Source organism: Trachypithecus francoisi, unplaced genomic scaffold (assembly GCF_009764315.1).
Source record: "Trachypithecus francoisi isolate TF-2019V2 unplaced genomic scaffold, Tfra_2.0 Contig00366, whole genome shotgun sequence".
Taxonomy (NCBI): Eukaryota; Metazoa; Chordata; class Mammalia; order Primates; family Cercopithecidae; genus Trachypithecus; species Trachypithecus francoisi.
The window spans coordinates 60,134-79,608 of NW_022680596.1; the positions used below are offsets into that span (position 1 = coordinate 60,134).

A 19,475-nucleotide genomic window follows, 5' to 3' on the forward strand; every position below is an offset into this window, starting at 1 on the left:
GGCATGATGCTACACACTTGTAACCCAACTACCTGAGAGGCTGAAATCAGAGAATTTTCTGAGTTTGGGAGGTTGAGGCTGCAGTGAGCCATGATCACAACACTGCAAACCAGCCTGGTTGAGACAGTGCGACCCTATTTCAAGAACAAACGAATAAGGCTGGGCGTCATGGCTGATGCCTGTACTCCCAGCACTTTGGGAGGCTGAGGCAGGTAGATCACCTGAGGAGTTCAAGACCAGCCTGGCCAATACGGTGAAACTCTGTCTCTACTAAAAACACAAAAATTCACCAGGCATGGTCGCACACACATGTGGTCCCAGCTGCTTGGGAGGCTGAGACAGGAGAATCACTTGAACCTAGGAGGCAGATGTTGCAGTGAGCCAAGACTGTGTCACTGCACTCTAGCCTGGGCAACAGAGTGAGACTTCATCTTGAAACAAATTAAAAAAATAAAAATAAATAAAAGTTTGATTATTTCCTTAAACCATATGTGGAAAAATCTTTTAATTAGACATAAGAAGATAACGTTTTTTGTTTTTTGAGTCAGAATCTCACTCTGTTGCCCAGGTTGGATGGAGTGCAGTGGCATGGTCTCTCCTCACTCCAAGCTCTGTCTCCTGGATTTAAGTTACTCTCCTGGCTTAGCCTCCCGAGTAGCTGGGATTACAGGCACCCACCATCATGCCTGGCTAATTTTTTGTATTTTTAGTAGAAACAGGGTTTCACCATATTGGCCAGGCTGTTCTCAAACTCCTGACCTCATGATCCACCTCCCTCAGCCTCCCAAAGCACTAGGACTACAGGTGTGAGGCGCCACTCCAGGCCGCATAACTTCTTCATCATTTAAAAATATATAGGGGAAACACATGATAATAATCTTGGCGCCACTTTCTTAGATACAACATTAAATGCATAAGCAACAAAGAAAAAAACAGAAAGATCTATACTACACTTCAAAATTTCTGCACATCTAAGTAAACATTTAATAGAGGAATAGGACCTCACAGAAAATGGGTGAAAATATTTACAAATCACATGTGATAGGAGTCAATATTCAAAAAATATAAACAACTTTTAAAACTAAACAATGAATTTGACTGAATTTATTTAGAAATAGGCAAATAATTGAAATACATTTTCATCAAAAAACACAAATAAAAAAATTTGAAAGGACACACAAAATTTCTCATTTCTAGAGAAATGCATAAAAATCACAATGAAAAAAATTCCCTCACACCCATTTAAATGGCCACTACCAATTTTTTAAAAACACCAAATCTGTTGATGATGCAATAAAACCCTTGGCCAGGCTGTAGTCCCAGCACTTCGGGAGGCTGATGCGGGCAGATTTCAAGGTCAGGTGTTCAAGACCAGCCTGACCAACATGGTGAAACCCCATCTCTACTAAAAATACAAAAATTGGCTAGATGTGGTGGCACGTGCCTGTAATCCCAGCTACTCAGGAGGCTGAGGCAGGAGAATTCCTTGAACCTGGGAGGTGGAGGTTGCAGTGAGTCAAGATCGTGCCACTGAACTCCAGCCTGGGTGACAAAGGGAGAGTCCGTCTCAAAAAAAAAAAAAAAGAAATCCATGTGAATTTTTGGTAGAAAACTAGGACGCACATATTATTTTATAATGTTATAAATGTACTTCAAATAAAAATAAACTTATCAAATACAGCAATTACATTTATGAATCTATATCTAAAATGTGCAAGAAAAGACCTTGAAGACATGTTTGATACAATGGAATATTATTCAGCCTTAAAAAAAATCTTATCACATTTAAAGATACACTTTGAGAATATTATGTCCACTGAAATAAACCGGTTATGAAATAATGGATGTTATGATTTTACTTATATGAAATATATAAAATAGTCACACTCACAAAAACAGAAAGTGGAAGGGTGTTTTTCAAGGGCTGGAGAGAACATAAAACAAGTAAATGTTATTTAATGGATATTGAGTTTTAGTTTTAGAAGATGTAAAACTTCTAGAAGTCTTTAGCAAAACAATGTGAATATAGTTAACATGCCTGAAATATACAGGTTTTTTGTTTTTTGTTTTTTTTGAAACAGGGTCTCAATCTGTAACCCAAGATTGAATGCAATGGCACAATTATGGCTCACTGTAGCCTCACAATCCCAGGCTCAAGTAATCCTGCCCCTCAATCTCTAAAGTAGCTGGGACCACAGGTGTACATCACCATGCCTGGCTATTTTTTAGAAAAAAAAAATGTTTATATAGAGGGTGTCTCCATATTTTGCCCATGTTTGTCTCAAACTTTTGGGCTCAAGCAATCCTCCTGTCCTGGCCTCTCAAAATCCTGGTTTTAAAGATGTGAGCCACCACCATGCCTGGCCCTTACATGTACTTTTAAGTAGCTTTAAGAAGGTAAATTATATGTTAAGTGTTTTTACAACAAATTTTTTTTTTAAACTGGAAAAAATACAATATATGTCTTTTTAAAAATTACCTTCAAATCACGAAAGTGTTTTTCTCACACAAAGGAAATACATATTTATCATTAAACACATGGTGAAAATAAGACTATTTCCAAGGCTACTCACCTAGACAAGATAAAACCAACATTGAAAATGAGCTAAGAGGCCGGGCACGGTGGCTCATGCCTGTAATCCCAGCACTTTGGGAGGCCAAGGCAAGCTGATCACCTGAGGTCAGGAGTTCGAGACCAGCCTGACCAATATGGCAAACCCTGTCTCTACTAAAAAAAATAAATAAATAAATACAAAATTAGCCGGGGATGGTGGCACATGCCTGTAAATCCCAGCTACTCAGGAAACTGAGGCTGGAGAATCACTTGAACCCAAGAGGCAGAGGTTGCAGTGAGCCGAGATCATGCACTGCACTCTAGCCTTGGCAACAAGAGGAAAACTCTGTCTGAAAACAAAAAGAAAAGAAAAAGACAATGAGCTAAGAAAGAATATATACAATATATACAAGTAAACTACAACCAAATTTGGGTTATATTTGTAGCTATAAACACACACATATAATCTGACTGTGACAGACATATGGCTCATTTATCTTTTAATTAAACCAGACACTGACTTAAAGTATACAAACAGAATTGTAAATTGTCTAAAATTATAATACATGAAATCGACAGACACAATAAACTGATATTAAGAAACTTGCACTAAAAAAAACACTAATATAGAACCGTAAGACAATAACAAAAGAAATGTTTACTCATAAAATCTAGTTGGCAACAATAATGTACATTAACAAATAATTTGTCTAGATAACTGTCATTATTTGTCTAACAATGTTTGACTGTAACTGTGCATTCAGGGAAGGCAGGCATTTTAAATTACTGGCATCTGTTATGTGGCAATAAAATTTTAGACAAAATGCAGTAAAATTGTAAACAGGAGATGCTAATGAGAAACTTTTAATAGATAAGCATTTGACAGATAAGATAGTCAATTTTTATGTTTTAAATATATGTTATTTTACACAAAAAACTACTGTAATCCAAGTTTAGAAGCAAAGAATAGTCTTACATTACTAAATTATGTATATATTTAGCAGAATATGGTTAGAGCCTCACATATAAAACAAATATTGGGGGAATAAATTATGTTATTATTTAGATATAGGCTGATAAAAGTGGTTGAAATTTCTATAATTCCTTTTTTTTTTTTGAGACGGAGTCTCCACTCTGTCTCCCAGGCTAGAGTGCAGTGGCACGATACTAGCTCACCGCAACCTCCACCTCCCAGGTTCAAGCGATTCTCCTGCCTCAGCTTCGCTAGTGGCTGGGACTACAGGCGCATGCTGCCACGCCTGGCTAGTTTTTTGTATTTTTAGTAGGGATGGGGTTTCATCGTGTTAGCCAGGATGGTCTCGATCTCCTGACCTCGTGATCCACCCGCCTCAGTCTCCCAAAGTGCTGGGATTACAGGCATGAGTCACTGTACCAGGCTCTATAATTCCTTTTTGCTTGCCTGCATACTAGTTATCTAATTCAGGCACAACGTGTATATTCTAGTATATTGCCCTGAATGTCTGACTCTAAAATTACAGACAAATTTGAAGTAGAAAATAGTAAAAATTTACGTGGAGAGTGACATTAATAAGATAAAAAATTAAAGGTGCCCTATTTGCTTATTCTCCAACAGCAAGAAAATTTGTCAGTCATTGCTGACAAAAATGCCTTTATGAGAGAACCAGGCATCATGGTTCACACCTGTAATGACAGCTACATGGTACATAAAAGTTGGAGAATTGCTTTCGGTCAAAATATTAAGACCTGCCTGGGTTATGTTGCAAGACCCCAGCTCAAAAATAAATGCCTTTAAAAGTAACTCTGAGATCGGCCGGGCGCGGTGGCTCAAGCCTGTAATCCCAGCACTTTGGGAGGCCGAGACGGGCGGATCACGAGGTCAGGAGATCGAGACCATCCTGGCTAACACGGTGAAACCCCGTCTCTACTAAAAGTATAAAAACTAGCCGGGCGAGGTGGCGGGTGCCTGTAGTCCCAGCTACTCGGGAGGCTGAGGCAGGAGAATGGCGTAAACCTGGGAGATGGAGCTTGCAGTGAGCTGAGATCCGGCCACTGCACTCCAGTCCGGGCGACAGAGCGAGACTCCGCCTCAAAAAAAAAAAAAAAAAAAAAAAAAAAAGTAACTCTGAGATCCAGGAAAGGAGTTGTGAAACTCTGCTAAAGCCCAAGATTGAAGGTAATCCTTTTTAGAAGGCAGGCCCTCATTCAGGTGGCAAAGTACAGAACTACTGTTTTTGGCTACAGACAAGAAATTGTTCTACCGAACTTGGTTCCCCTGAGAATTTTAAACTTACTCTGTAAATGTCCCAAACTCTTCCCAGTCACAGTGTGGGGGAGGTCCTGCCTTTCCAGAGGCCTGGAGAAAGATACCCATTTATAGCCATGCTGGCAGGCCTGCAGAACTTGGTCCCAGGAGCATTTCCATGACTCAGTTCCAGCTCCCTGAGCCATAGTTCATGGCCAGTTTTGCCTATGTGGAAACCCAAAGCTACCTGGGAAAATCCGCTCTTGTACTTGTCATCCACATCCTGATATAAAACCCACCATAGGCCGGGCGCGGTGGCTCAAGCCTGTAATCCCAGCACTTTGGGAGGCTGAGACGGGTGGATCACGAGGTCAGGAGATCAAGACCATCCTGGCTAACACGGTGAAACCCCGTCTCTACTAAAAAATACAAAAATCTAGACGGGCGAGGTGGCGGGCGCCTGTAGTCCCAGCTACTCGGGAGGCTGAGGCAGGAGAATGGCGTAAACCCGGAGGGGTGGAGCTTGCAGTGAGCTGAGATGCGGCCACTGCGCTACAGCCTGGGCGACAGAGCGAGACTCTGTCTCAAAAAAAAAAAAAAAAAAAAAAAAAAAACCCACCATAGGCAGGCCTGACTGCAGAAACCTGCCCTTAGGTCTGCCCTGCAGAGCGAAGTCCTGAAGGATATTCACTCTGTCCAAAAATTAAATGAGAATTACAACTATCCAAGCTCCTTTTAACAAGACAGCTAAAGGTGCACTCTTGTGCAAACTCAGCAGCCTTAAGGCCAAGCTACAACCCCGCTTTACTACAAACCTAGAGGGCATTTTATCACTCTGTGGGCCCAACAAAAATACATTTTTACTTTCTGAATCCAGTTTATAAAAACTTAAAGAGGTGTTTGCTCCTTCAATTTTTTTTTTTTTTTTTTGAGATGGAGTCTCGCTCTGTTGCCCAGGCTGGAGTACAGTGGCGCGATCTCGGCTCACTGTAAGCTCCACCTCCCAGGTACACGCCATTCTCCTTAGTCAGCCTCCCGAGTAGCTGGGACTACAGGCGCCTGCCACCACGCCCAGCTAATTTTTTGTATTTTTAGTAGACACGGGGTTTCACAGTTTTAGCCAGGATGGTCTTGATCTCCTGACCTCGTGATCCACTCGTCTCGGCCTCCCAAAGTGCTGGGATTACAGGCGTGAGCCACTGCGCCCGGCTGCTCCTTCAAATTTAGACACTAATGCAAAACTAGCTTCTATTTTAACACAGCGCTCAAAGTATATGGAAGGCAAAATAGTCAAAAGAAAAATTTAAAGTCATTGAAATTGAAGACCAATAAGTAAAATGTTGCTGTTTGTAGATCATGTAATCATATATAGATATAAATATAGTATATTAAAACCTGTTTAAACTAATGAATACACTCAAGTAGCAAAATATAAAATTAATATACAAGTATAAGTTATGGTTCCATACACTTAAAACAATCTGATAAAATAGAGGAAAAAAAAATCTTATATACAATAGCAATGAAATAATCAATTTTAGAACAAATTTAAACAAGGAGTTCATAAATCTTTTAAGTGAAAGATACATCAAAGAACAAAATTAGAGAAGACACAAATACATTTTAAAATATTTTATTTCTACTGAAATAAGTATTGATTTCTATTGAAAGAATAAGTATTGTGAAACTGCTATATTATCCAAAGTGACCTGTAGATTCAATGAACTCCCTATCAAAATTTCAGTGTTTTTCTTCACAGTAATAAAAAATACAATCCTAAAATATACATGAAACTATAATAAACTTGGAATAGCCAAAGCAATCTTGAGGAAAAATAAGGAAGCAGAAGGACATCCTACTTTGTAATTTCAAACTAGATTTCAAGACTACAATAATGAAAACTGAGATGAAATATGCAGGGAAAAAAAAAAAACCAATAGAACAGAAACTACTACTGTCACACATTTCAGATGTGATGCAAAAAAAGAACTTAAAAAACAGTTTAACAGAGTATCTCAAAATTATGGAGATATCTGTCTGTCCACAAAACAAGAAAAAAGAAGTCAGACTGCACACTCTTTTGTATGCCATGAACAGTACTCTGGCTGTCACTGTAAACTAGAAGGAAGATCATTGAAGGGAAAGTAGAATTCTTAGATTTTATAGGCATAAGCAGAAGATACCCTTATGTGAGAGTATAATTAAAAAAATTTTTTTTAGGCTTCCCAGAAACTGTTTCCTTTGGAACACAGCTTCCCAAATTAAAGAGTGGTTTCTTCTTGACTTTGGACCTCTCAACCATGTCATCTGTTGTATTCATTCTCACCTACCTGGGGACTCATCCGCCATCTCATGTCGTGTCATATTCCAGGGCTCTTTTCCTTGCTCCAGACAGGTGATCAGGTCTGGCTTAGAGACAGCAATACCTGTTTTATTAAAAATAACTAACATGAATCTTGCTCATATTCTCCAATTACCAACTTAGTAATGTGCTCAGCAAAGAGGATATAATAGAATATTCTAACAACTTTATTCCAATATACTAGTTTATAAAAGAGATTTTTAAATATTCAGAAAATATTTTAATTTTTTAGGTTCTTAATTTCACTGCCTGGTACTACTGAATCAAATTTGGTGATGCCAATTAGATTTTAAGGTATAACAATATTTCATGCCACTAAACTTCTGAAATTAGCCTTAATCTAAAGTGCAGGACACAGATCAGCTCAGGAATGTGGAAAGTTCAGGTCAAGATGAAACATCTTGAAGAAATTCTTTTCTCAAGACAAATCCCCACTATTTTCTTGAAGACAGAAATCTGAAAGCATAAATTACCAGAAAACATTCTACAAAAGAGAAATGAAAGCTTTAATAATTAGGAATTTTGTATTAAAGTTATCCTCACCCAGGAAGGCCAGGTTTCTGTAGTTCTCTAACATCACATTTCTATATAAATTCTGCTGTGCAATGTCCAGGTGTTGCCACTCCTCCAGAGAGAATTCTATGGCCACATCCCTAAATGTCAACAGTCCCTGGAAAACACACACAAACACACATATTTACCAAGTGGCTATGGGCAGAATTTTTCATGTGATTCAAGGTAAAATTAGAGTAAACAGAACTGATTCTGACTTATAAGAGTGATTGAAATTATCCAATAAAATAATTGTCAACACATAAACATTTTCTAATGTATTCTCTAACTCTGAGAAAAGACAGTGGAAAAATATTCACAACATCAGTGTATATATGATAACTGTCTGGATGATAAAATGTAAAATTGAGGGCATAAACACTAACATGCATTTTTGAGTGCTATATTTACATAATACAGAATGAGTTATGTATATTTTTCAGAAGAAAAAGACATAGTTCTTTATATTTTTCAGACAAAATAGACATCTTGGGTTAGAAGGTTCACTCAAATTTTAATGTGTACAATAAACTGGACATCTTGTTAATGCAGATTTTTTTTTTTTTTAGGAGATCTGAAATAAAGTCTGAGTTACTGAATCTCTGCCAAGCTCACCAGTAATGCCAGTGTTTTGGCCCCAAAAGACTATTTTGTCAAACATCCAGTAAGTGGAAGAGCCTGTGTTTTTTTGTTTGTTTGTTTGTTTCAGTTTTTCTAGCCTGTAAACAAGATGAGAGCTTTCATTTACCAAAGAAAAATAAATGCAAAGAAAATGTAAAAAAAAAAAAAAAAAAAAGGGGGGGGGGCGGCCAGATTAAATGTGATGGTTTATGCACATCAGTTCCATAAAGATGCTTAATGATGAAGAGAAAAATAACTCTATAGTGAAAAAAATCTGTAAGAGAGATTATTAAGTGAGTTATTAACATCAACATCAACTGCACTAGGACAAGTTTTTGTAGTGTGCTGATGCACCCAGAAGGACATGGCATTATTACTGAGATACTGTACTTTACTGTAAAGTAAATTACAGTCTGAATTTAACCATAAAAAAAAATCAGTTTTATGGAAAGTTCAAGATACAGATATCTTTCACGTTCTGCAATTTTTAATAGTGATTTTAAGTAGTCTTTCTATGGCACCCTAATAAGGAGGTATCTCTTGATAATTTTTTCAGAACTTTCTGGGTAATAAATGGCATCCTGTTTAAATGAGCATTTTCTTAATTGTGTAATGCATACAGATAATAAAGAACACAGATAGAACCTCAACATTACACATTCTACATCTTTACTAAGAACCCCAGGGTTTCCCCATAGAAATATTAAGTATCCACACCTCTCCATGTTCAACAGCCACAAGGAGAACATTTTTAATATTGCAGACCACAAATTCATGGTAAGAATTCTGCATGGCATATAAGAAGCCATGATGTAGAGAAGGCTCTGGTATATAGAAAAATTTTTCAGACACCCTTGACTATCATAAACATTTTTAAAAGTAGTTAAGATAAACTCACTAGGGAGAAAAAACACAGGTATAGAAGTGAAGATTTGCAAGTACTAAATGCATGTCATTCCAAAAAGCAGAGTAGACACAGCTCTTGATCTAAGACATGTTTAGCTGAAGAAAAGTCACTTTTTCTCTTTCTCCTCCTCCTTTAGAATTCTTTCTCAGATGAGATTTTCTGGACTAATTACACCTGCATCTTGAGAATATGCCTTTAAAATTCTGAGCACCACATGTTCACCTGTTACCACCACACTCAAAGTCAGAAGGCCCAAGACAGAAAAACTCTACCCGTTTCTGTCCTTTATAACAATAAAGATTCAGGAACAATGAGCTGCTCCACAGAGATAAAAATTTAAGTTTCTCTTTTTTATGTCCCCAGGTGCTCTCCCCTGTTACAAACACTGGCAATTTCTGCTACAGTTATAGAAATATTGAATCCCAGCATTTCGGGAGGCCAAGGCAGGTGGACACCTGAGGTCAGGAGTTCGAGACCAGCCTGGCCAACAGGGTGAAACCCCGTCTCTATCAAAAATACAAAAATTAGCTGGGCATGGTGGCAAGCACCTGTAATCCCAGCTACTCGGGAGGCTGAGGCAGGAGAATCGCTTGAACCCGGGAGGCGGAGGTTGCACTGAGCCGAGATCGTGCCATTCATAAAACTCCAGCCTGGGTGAGAGAGCGAGACTCCATCTCAAAAAAAGAAAAAAAAAGGGCAAGAAATATTGTCCACAGTGTCCTGTCCTTATCAAACCCAAACAGAATAGGTTCCTGGATCGTTCTTTAGTGCAAAGGCGGAACTTAACTCTGATGAATGTATCTTGAACTCCACGTATTTGGTTCTGGCACCTGAGAGTCACATGAGGCACTTAATTAAAACAAATAGATGCTTTCACCCAGAACAGAAACTGTGAAACGGGTACAAGTAAAGAGATTTCTGTGAATTGGTCATGAGATTCTAATTAGCAGCCTGAGCTTATAACCACTTACCTAAGCATTGTCATTCTAGCTTTAATGAGCTTATAAATCACTTAGTAAACATGGCCCCACTCTATGTAATGTGATTCTGCAGGTTTGGAAATGGACCATAAATGGGTGTTCTAAACAAGTCTTCTATCAATGCTGGTGTCACTCTCTCTGGGTTCATTATTAGCATTAGTCAGAAAAATGAGGCACAGCACAGAGCTCCTTACACTCAGCAGTTTTGTAACAACACAAATACTTCTGATGCAAATGAAGACAACCATTCTCTATCTTAAAGTATCATATTATTTTCTAGCTCTTTAAAGTTTACAGAGAAAACAGAAAGCAGCAACCTCTGAGTAAGTCTGCATTTGGAAAACAACATGTGCACTTGTCCTAATGCAATGTTTATTAAGTAGGTACTATGTGATCAATAGGATGTTACAAAGCACTGTGATAGCACATTATTTGATTCTAATAACACCCTGTAACTTGATACTAAGTGTCCAATAAGTCCAAGGATTTAGAATAAAGACCCAGCATTTTAATTTCCTCTTCTGTTTATCTTTCATTGATTTTTTTTTAAATGCACAGAATAAAACCTAAATGCAGACAGTTGAGAAGGATACAAATAGAGTTTAATGAAATGTAGATGAATTTTTATTGTGTTTATATTTGCTATTTTGTGACTTGTGAATCAACTACTATATCTGCAGGAACAGAAAACAAGCTGCTAAATGGAATGTCTCTGTAAACACTGGTTTTAATATAAAATTAATAAATTAAGACCCTATAATACATGTTATATTTTCCAGTTATCTGCCATTGGGTTTCAGAAAATTGTGAGCACCAACTCTAAAAAGGCAACAGGATTTATCACCCAAAACTCTGATCTCTTCTAGTTAGTTGTGTGAGGCAAGACTCCAGGGTAGGGAAAGACCTAAATAAGGCCTTCAAAAAGGGTGAATCTGAACAGGGCTGGGGGAGGGTGTAGAGCTGATGTAAAATTCTGTTCTTTATGCCACTGGGGAGTATTTTTATTTCTGTTTCTTTTTTTTTAAGCTTACCTAAAAGAAAAAAAAAAAAAACTTAAATCTCAAGAGTTTGTGTAATTTTAATCTTTTTTAGCCCCACTGCCCTCTCAATTTTTTATCACATACTAATAAGCAATTTTAACAAATCCCTTAAGGTTTTCTAGAATAATTTTTAGAAGTATTCTTAGCAAGGCAAAAAAATAAATAACTTTGTTTATTAATATATGCTCAGGTATAGACATCAGAAGTCACAATATAAAAAAAATGGCCCAAATAAAGCCCATATTTTTGCACACATCTATTTATTGTACCCACCATGATGCACAATTAAATCATTTATCCAGTTGCTAGTCTAGACTAAAAGTTCCTGCATGGTAGGGACCATGACTGCTTCATCTATTTTTCTAATGACTATATGAAATGGAAGCAATTAGTTTATCTGTTTGAGTCTGCAGACCTCCTCCTTGTTTTTCACCCAAGTATCAGGGAACTGGAGAAACTCTCATCTGGGTACCAACCAAAGACATCTCTTGTATGAGGGGAGGAACAATCACAGGATGATTCATTTCGTTTATACTTAGACAGAAGCAAAATTAACCAGTCTTGTCAGCCTGACGCAATTCTGTTCTGGAGATTCTCAAATGTCTCAAAGATGCCTAGGTGATTGTGAGAGCATTTCCAGTGACTCTGGGCTGACGGTTCAATAATAAGCCAGCAGGAGAGACTCAGGCTGATTCTAAATAGAAAATGGAAGTACCCTGGTGGAGCTTTAGAACCTGGATCACCTGTCCTGATTAGCTAGCTTTTAGGTATGTAGAAGTGCAAGAATACTCTAGTATCACATTCTCCAGGTAGGTATAGTTGTGCTCAGGGATCTAGCTACTTTGTAGCTTTGATCTCTCACTCCTCAGATGCTTGTTTACACTTAGAGATTCTGCCATCAGATTCTATTTACACCTGGAGCCTCTCACATAACTAGCAGGTGAACACACAAGATGTGAAAAAGTCAAAGAGCCACACTCTCAAAGGAGGGATCTAAAATGTCTATGTTGACATCTCACAATGCAGAAAATGCCTCCTGTTGGTTTTCTGTATATTCTCAATCTCAAGTCGGACCCTGTTTCGTAAAAAAAGAAACAGAAATAAAAAGGCAGAGACCAGACCTTATTTGCAGATTCTAAATAAAATAAACATCACTCTGCATTTTTGGCTGTTACAGAAAGTGGAATACAATCAAAAGATCTACTCATAGAGGCTGCTCTTGAAAATTCTAAGTAATATTTTACCTAAAAAAAGGCTGATACAGGTTGGGTCCCATGGCTCATGCCTGTAATTCCAGCACTTTGGGAGGCCAAGGCAGGTGGATCCCCTGAGGTCGAAGATCACCTGAGGCCAGAAGTTTGAGACCAGCCTGACCAACATGGAGAAACCCCATCTCTACTAAAAATACAAAATTAGCTGGGGAAGGTGGCCCATGCCTGTAATCCCAGCTACTTGGGAGGCAGAGGTAGGAGAACCATTTGAACTCGGGAGGCAGAGGTTGCAGTGAGCCAAGATCAAGCTATTGCACTCCAGCCTGGGCAACTAGAGCAAAACTCTGTCTAAAAAAAAAAAAAAAAAAAAAGCTGACACAACATGACTAAAAGTAGACGGTTTATTTGGGCCAAGTTTAAGTATTTTAACTTGAGAAGAAATATTCAAGATGCCTGGAATTTACACTTTGATTAGCAGCAGTTACAAGTGGATTTGCGAAGGCAAAAAAAAAAAAAAGAGAGAGAGAGACATACAAACTTGTTTGTCAAAAATTCTTGTTTAAATAAATAACTTTAATTATTGATTGACTGTACACTATGGGTAAGGGTATACAATATAGTGTCCAGTGTGTCATTATTAATTTAACTTACACCTACTTGTGGCAATAGTGAACAGTTTCAAGAGATGAATACATAGTTGAAGGAAGGGAGAAAGACTTAATTGTGCTCTTATTTTAATGTCTCTCTGAGTTTCATAAGTAAAAATAGTTGCATTCTCGAACAAAAGTTTTGGATTTTTTTTTTTTTTTTTTTTTTTTTTTTCAAATTTCAAGACCTAGATTTAGAATTTAGAGCTGCAGACTTAGGTCGGAGTAGCAGCAGTTGTTACATGCAATTGTGAGCATTTTAGCGAGAGAAGGAAAAGAGAAGTGGAGATTCTCATGTCTCCTATCAACTCAATGCACACTGTTACTATGATCAGGTTTCTGGGCTCCACGGTCTCTGAATCAGTTTCAGTTCTGAAGATACAAGAGTCATTGAATGAAGTAAAATGATTAATATCTGCTCTATAAAGTTTGCAGAAATCTGGTCTAGCCACTCTAGATACCAAATAGGCAGAGACACAATTCTGCCTGCATCTTTAGGTGACAGCATGCACTTTACAGCATAATTGTGAATTGACTGGAAGACTACGAGGGAAAGTCCCCCCTACAGTAAAGCTTGATTGGTACCTTATGTGTTTATATGTCTGGTAATTCTAGACAGCGTTTGGAAAATATAATTTTTTAAAAATTCTCTTTAGCCCCAGAGAAACCACAATCATATAACAGAAAGAAAACTGTTTCATTACACAGTTAAATCTGAATGTCACATATATTACAGTCAGTCTACTTAATAGATTGAAAAGACAGAAAGACAGTTACCATAATTAGTTCACAAGCAGAAGATTTTACAGCACCATGTCATACATAGTTCATCCTAAATTCACCTGGTCACTGGGGAGGCCATCCATGTATGCTAATTGGTTATATTCAATGACAAAATAAGCTTTTCACATCTTCATGACAGAAGGTAGTTTTGCAACTTCAAGCCAGGTAACTGCTTAAGGTAGACTTTCACTATTCTACAATAGTGATTGAATAGGGTGCTATCCTTTTGGCTACTTGCATTTTAAATCAGTGGCTCTCTACTCCCTGAGGACTGGGCTAGAGCACTCTTGCTTCACCTCTTCTGGTGGCCAGTGCCCTCTTTTGTTTCCTACCATCTGCCACTGATGTACAGCCCACAGCACAGGGCTCACGGCTGGCAGCTCACATCTTAGGTGAATGCCAATTGTCACAGCAGCACTTCATTGTCACATCAAAGAGTGAAGCCTGGCTGGGCACAGTGGCTCATGCCTGTTATCCTAGCACTTTGGGAGGCCGAGGCTGGTGGATCATGAGGTCAGGAGTTCAAGACCAGCCTGGCCAACATAGTGAAACTCCATCTCTACCAAAAAAAAAAAAATAGCTGGGCGTGCTGGTGGGCACCTGTAATTTCAGCTGCTTGGAGGCTGAGGCAGAGAATCGCTTGAACCTAGGAGGCAGAGGTTGCAGGGAGCTGAGATCGTGTCACTGCACTCCAGCCTGGGAGACAGGGCAAGACTTTGTCTCAAAAAAAAACAAAAAAGAGTGACGCCTGAGCTGCAGAAGGAGAGTCTGCAGGCCTCTTGGGTAGAACTGCACCTTCACAATATGGTAATGAGAGCATTATTTAAGCCACAGGGGTTACATGGAAAAAATACTGCTGGAGTTCCAGCATGCATCCAAATAAAAGATAGCTCCAAGAGTTCTCACTGTGATAGCCCATGTCTTTCAGAGATACTATGGGATACTAATAGAGATTCTAAAACAGACATACAAAGCATTCAAAAGAAAAACAGCTCTCACTCCAAGAAAGATTATACTGAGAAAAAAGGAAGTTAAAAGCCTCTTTAAAAAAAACCTGAGATTAGATATAAGATTGATCAAGTCAGCCAGAAAATATTCCTCTAAAAAGAATTTCTCTCTAAATACTCAGAGTGCATAGCTACTCTCAGCATGAGTAACATGAGTAGTATGAAGAAAGGGGGCATATTATCAGTGGAATTTTAAGTTTTTATTCATCTCTGCTGCTCTCATCTAGCCACTGAAGGCAGAATCTATATTGAAATATATTTGACAACTTCCACCAGTACTTTTGATAAAAAATTAAAATCTGACTGTGATAGTACAATGGAATATATATGAGCCTGCAACATAGCTTACTAGAGAGTTATTACAGTTTTTGGGTGGCCACATCACTTGCCTTTATTTGTCCTGTAATAGCAGCATTCCAATTTGTGAAATGAAAGACATTAACATTATGCTTACTTATAATTATCCCTATTGGTTAAATTAATAAGCCTATCAGACTAACATCTACTGTAAAAATTTGGTAGTAAATTTTCTTTGGATATTAAACATAAATATGTAAGTATGAATAATTTTAACGTACTACTCATGATGTATGTGGAATCTTTAAAATTTTTCTGTAACTATAATTCAGTTCAAAAACTATATTTCTGGCCGGGCGCGGTGGCTCAAGCCTGTAATCCCAGCACTTTGGGAGGCCGAGACGGGCGGATCACGAGGTCAGGAGATCGAGACCATCTTGGCTAACACAGTGAAACCCCGTCTCTACTAAAAAATACAAAAAACTAGCCGGGCGAGGTGGCAGGCGCCTGTAGTCCCAGCTATTCGGGAGGCTGAGGCAGGAGAATGGCGTGAACCCGGGAGGCGGAGCTTGCAGTGAGCTGAGATCCGGCCACTGCACTCCAGCCTGGGCGACAGAGCCAGACTCTGTCTCAAAAAAAAAAAAAAAAAAAAAAAAAAAAAAAAAAAAAAAAAACTACATTTCAAAAGTATGAATCACAACACTAAAATAGCTATTTAAGGAATTCATTTAAAGTAAATAGTATGGCTTTATTCATATTATTGTAGAAAATACTAGTGAATGTATATGAATGAGACTGTCTACAAACACTGCACATAACTATACTAATTGTACTGAAGTAATAAATAGAAACCAAGGTATGACAACAGACTCCACTGTTCAGTTTATAAACTGAACTTTTGTTTGTTTGCTTGTTTTTTAATTTTATTTTTGAGACAGAGTTTTGCTTTTGCTGCCCAGGCTGGAGTGCAATGACATGATCTCTCTCAGCTTACCACAACCTCTGCCTCCCAGGTTCAGGCAACTATCCTGACTCAGCCTCCCAAATACCTGGGATTACAGGCATACGCCACCCTGCCCTGCTAATTTTGTATTTTTAGTAGAGATGGGGTTTCTCCATGTTGGTCAGGCTGGTCTCGAACTCCCAACCTCAGGTGATCTGCCCACCTCAACCTCCCAAAATCCTGGGATTACAGGCATGAGCCACCACGTCCAGCCATAAACTAAACTCTTTTTGCTTTTGTAGTATAAATACTTCAGCCTGCAAACAATCACCATGGATAATCAGGTTTCTGTCAAACAACTTAGTATCTTTTAATCTTCATAATTCTGTATTGCTAAATTTTATCTATTTTTATGCTCAGCTTTTGTGTGCTTTTGGAATGAGCTTTACTCTGAACAAATCTGTGTCAACTTTAAAAGACTAAAAATCATAATAATCTTTTGCCAAAGCAAAAACAAAGCAATTAATCTCAGGTCCCAGATAAAGACAATCCTGAGACAAAAAATATGACAAAAGGTTTATTTTGCTGTTAATATGACATATATATTTCAAAAAAACAGGGATAAAAATCTACACATAATCTAAATGTTTTAAGAAAAGAGGTTTTAGTAAGATATTTTCTCTTATTTTAATGTAGACTAAGCCTCTTATTTCTAATTTATATTTTGTTTTACAACAGACAGGTCTCTAAACATGTCCTTGAACTCTTGGACATCTGAATTTTGCACACTGTGCGCACACATAAGAATGATTATGGGAGAAAAAGCAGAAGACAGAAAGGTGTTATATAAAATTCATGGGTTCACATGAATAAAGCAAGTTCTTAGAGACCTATGAAGAGTTTCAGATTCTGACACAATAATAGTGGGAGACTACAACATCCCACAGGCACTAATAGATAACTGAAGAAGGCAATTAACAAAACATTAGGATCTAAACTCCACACTTGACCAAATAGTCCTAATAGACATCTACAGAAGTCTTCATCTAAAAATAACATAACAAACATTGTTCTCATCATCATGTGGCACATACTCAAAAACTGACCACACAATCAGAAACAGAATAATCCTCAGCAAATTCAAAAATCTCAAAATTATACAAACCCAAACACACAGACCACAGCTGAACAGAAATAAAGTTCAATAAAAATATAACAACTGATACAATTACATAAAAATTAAACAACCTGCACTTGAATAACTTTTTGGTAAATAATGATATTAAGGCAGAAACCAAGAAGTTCTTTTAAACAAATAAGAACCAAAAAACAGGCCAAGCACTGTGGCTCATACCTGTAATCAAAGCACTTTGGGAAGCTGAGGCAAGCAGATCACATGAGGTCAGCATTTCGAGATCAGCCTGGCTAACACAGTGAAATCCTGTCTCTACTAAAATTACAAAAATTAGGCAGGCATGGTGACACATGCCTATAATCCCAACTACTTGAAAGGCTGAGGTAGGAGAATGCTTGAACCCGAGAGGCGGAGGTTGCAGTGAGTTAAGACTGTGCCATTGCATTTGGCCTGGGCAACAAGAGTAAATCTCCATCTCAAAAAAAAAAAAAAGAACCAAAAAACACATCAGAATCTCTGCAATATAGCTAAGATGGCATTAAAGGGAAATTTATAGCATTTTATGCTTAAATCAAAAAGTTAGAAAGATCTTCATTTTACAACCTGACATCAATAAAAGAATGAAAGACGCAAGAGCAAATCAATCCCTAAGGTAGCAGCAGACAAGAAATAACCAAAATCAGATCTAAACTGAGATTTAGACATAAAACTTCACAAAACATAAAAAAATCCCGGAATTAAATCTATGAAAAAAATAAATAAACCACTAACCAGATTAATGCAGGAAGAAGGGATGACCCAAATAAATGCAATTAGAAATAACAAAAGAGACATTACCACTGACCCACAAAAATATCTTGAAGTCTACTATGAACACCTCTGTGCACATAAACAAGACAATCTAGAAAAAATGAAAAAAGTATTGAACAAATACATCCTTCCAAGAATGAACAAAAAAGAAATGAAACCCCTAAATAGATGAATAAGAAGCTCAAAAATTGAATTAGTAATAAATAGCCTACCAACCAAATAAAGCTAAGGGCCAGACAGATTCACAGCTGAATTCTATCAAATGTACAAAAAAGTGCTGATATTATTTCTATAGAAACTATTTTAAGCAATTAAGAAAAAGGAACTTCTTTCCAACTCATTATATAAGAACAGCATTATTCTGATGCCAAAACCTGGCAGAGATAAAACAAAAACAAAAAAAAATTAAGACCAGTATCTTTGAACATTGATGCAAAAATCTTCAACAAAACACTGACAAACCAAATCTGGCAGCATATCAAAAAGCTAACCCAGTATGATCAAGTAGAATTTATTCTGGGAATGCAAGGTTGGTTCAACATACACAAGGCCGGGCGCGGTGGCTCACGCCTGTAATCCCAGCACTTTGGGAGGCCGAGACGGGCGGATCACAAGGTCAGGAGATCGAGACCATGGTGAAACCCCGTCTCTACTAAAAATACAAAAAATTAGCCGGGCGCGGTGGCGGGCTCCTGTAGTCCCAGCTACTCAGGAGGCTGAGGCAGGAGAATGGCGTGAACCCGGGAGGCGGAGCTTGCAGTGAGCCGAGATCACGCCACTGCACTCCAGCCTGGGCGGCAGAGCGAGACTCCGTCTCAAAAAAAAAAAAAAAAAAAAAAATTACACAAATCAATAAATGTGATTCATCACATAAACAAAACTAGACAGAAACCACAAGATTACCGCAATAGATGCAGAAAAAGCTTTTGATAAAATTTAACATCTTTCATGTTAAAAACCCTCAACAACTTAGCCATTGAAGGTACATACTTTAAAATAATAAGTTATCTATGACAAACCATCAGCAAACATACTGAATGGACAAAAACCTGAAAGTGGACGGGTGCAGTAGCTCATGCCTATAATTTCAGCAATTTGGGAGGCCAAGGCAGGTGGATCACCTGAGGTCAGGATTTCAAGATCAACCTGGCTAACATGGCAAAACCCTGTCTCCACTAAAAACACAAAAATTAGCCAGGTATGATGGCAGGTGCCTGTAATCCCAGCTACTTGAGAGGCTGAGCAAAGAGAATCACTTGAACCCAGAAGGTTGAGGCTGCAGAGGGCCGAGATTGTGCCACTGCACTCCAGCCTGCAAGACAAAGTGAGACTCTATCTCAAAAAGAAAAACAAACAAACAAGCAAACAAAGCATTCCTCTTTGAAAACTGGCACAAGGCAAA

General features: G+C 38.0%; 1 protein-coding gene across 5 annotated transcripts in view; it reads right to left on the bottom strand.

Moving 5' to 3' along the window:
- Positions 1 to 19,475, bottom strand: part of LOC117083475 (zinc finger protein 254-like) — a 104,301-nt gene that overhangs the window by 10,857 nt on the left and 73,969 nt on the right. For 4 of the 5 annotated variants that reach the window (XM_033211180.1, XM_033211162.1, XM_033211171.1 and 1 more), the window contains 2 exons: positions 7,684 to 7,810; positions 7,109 to 7,204 (listed from right to left, as the gene is read on the bottom strand). In XM_033211180.1, the coding sequence (XP_033067071.1) occupies positions 7,109 to 7,204; positions 7,684 to 7,810 (223 nt within the window). Of the gene's footprint in view, positions 1 to 7,100; positions 7,205 to 7,683; positions 7,811 to 19,475 lie in introns of those variants that run through there. The other variant, XM_033211199.1, reaches the window with a different exon arrangement.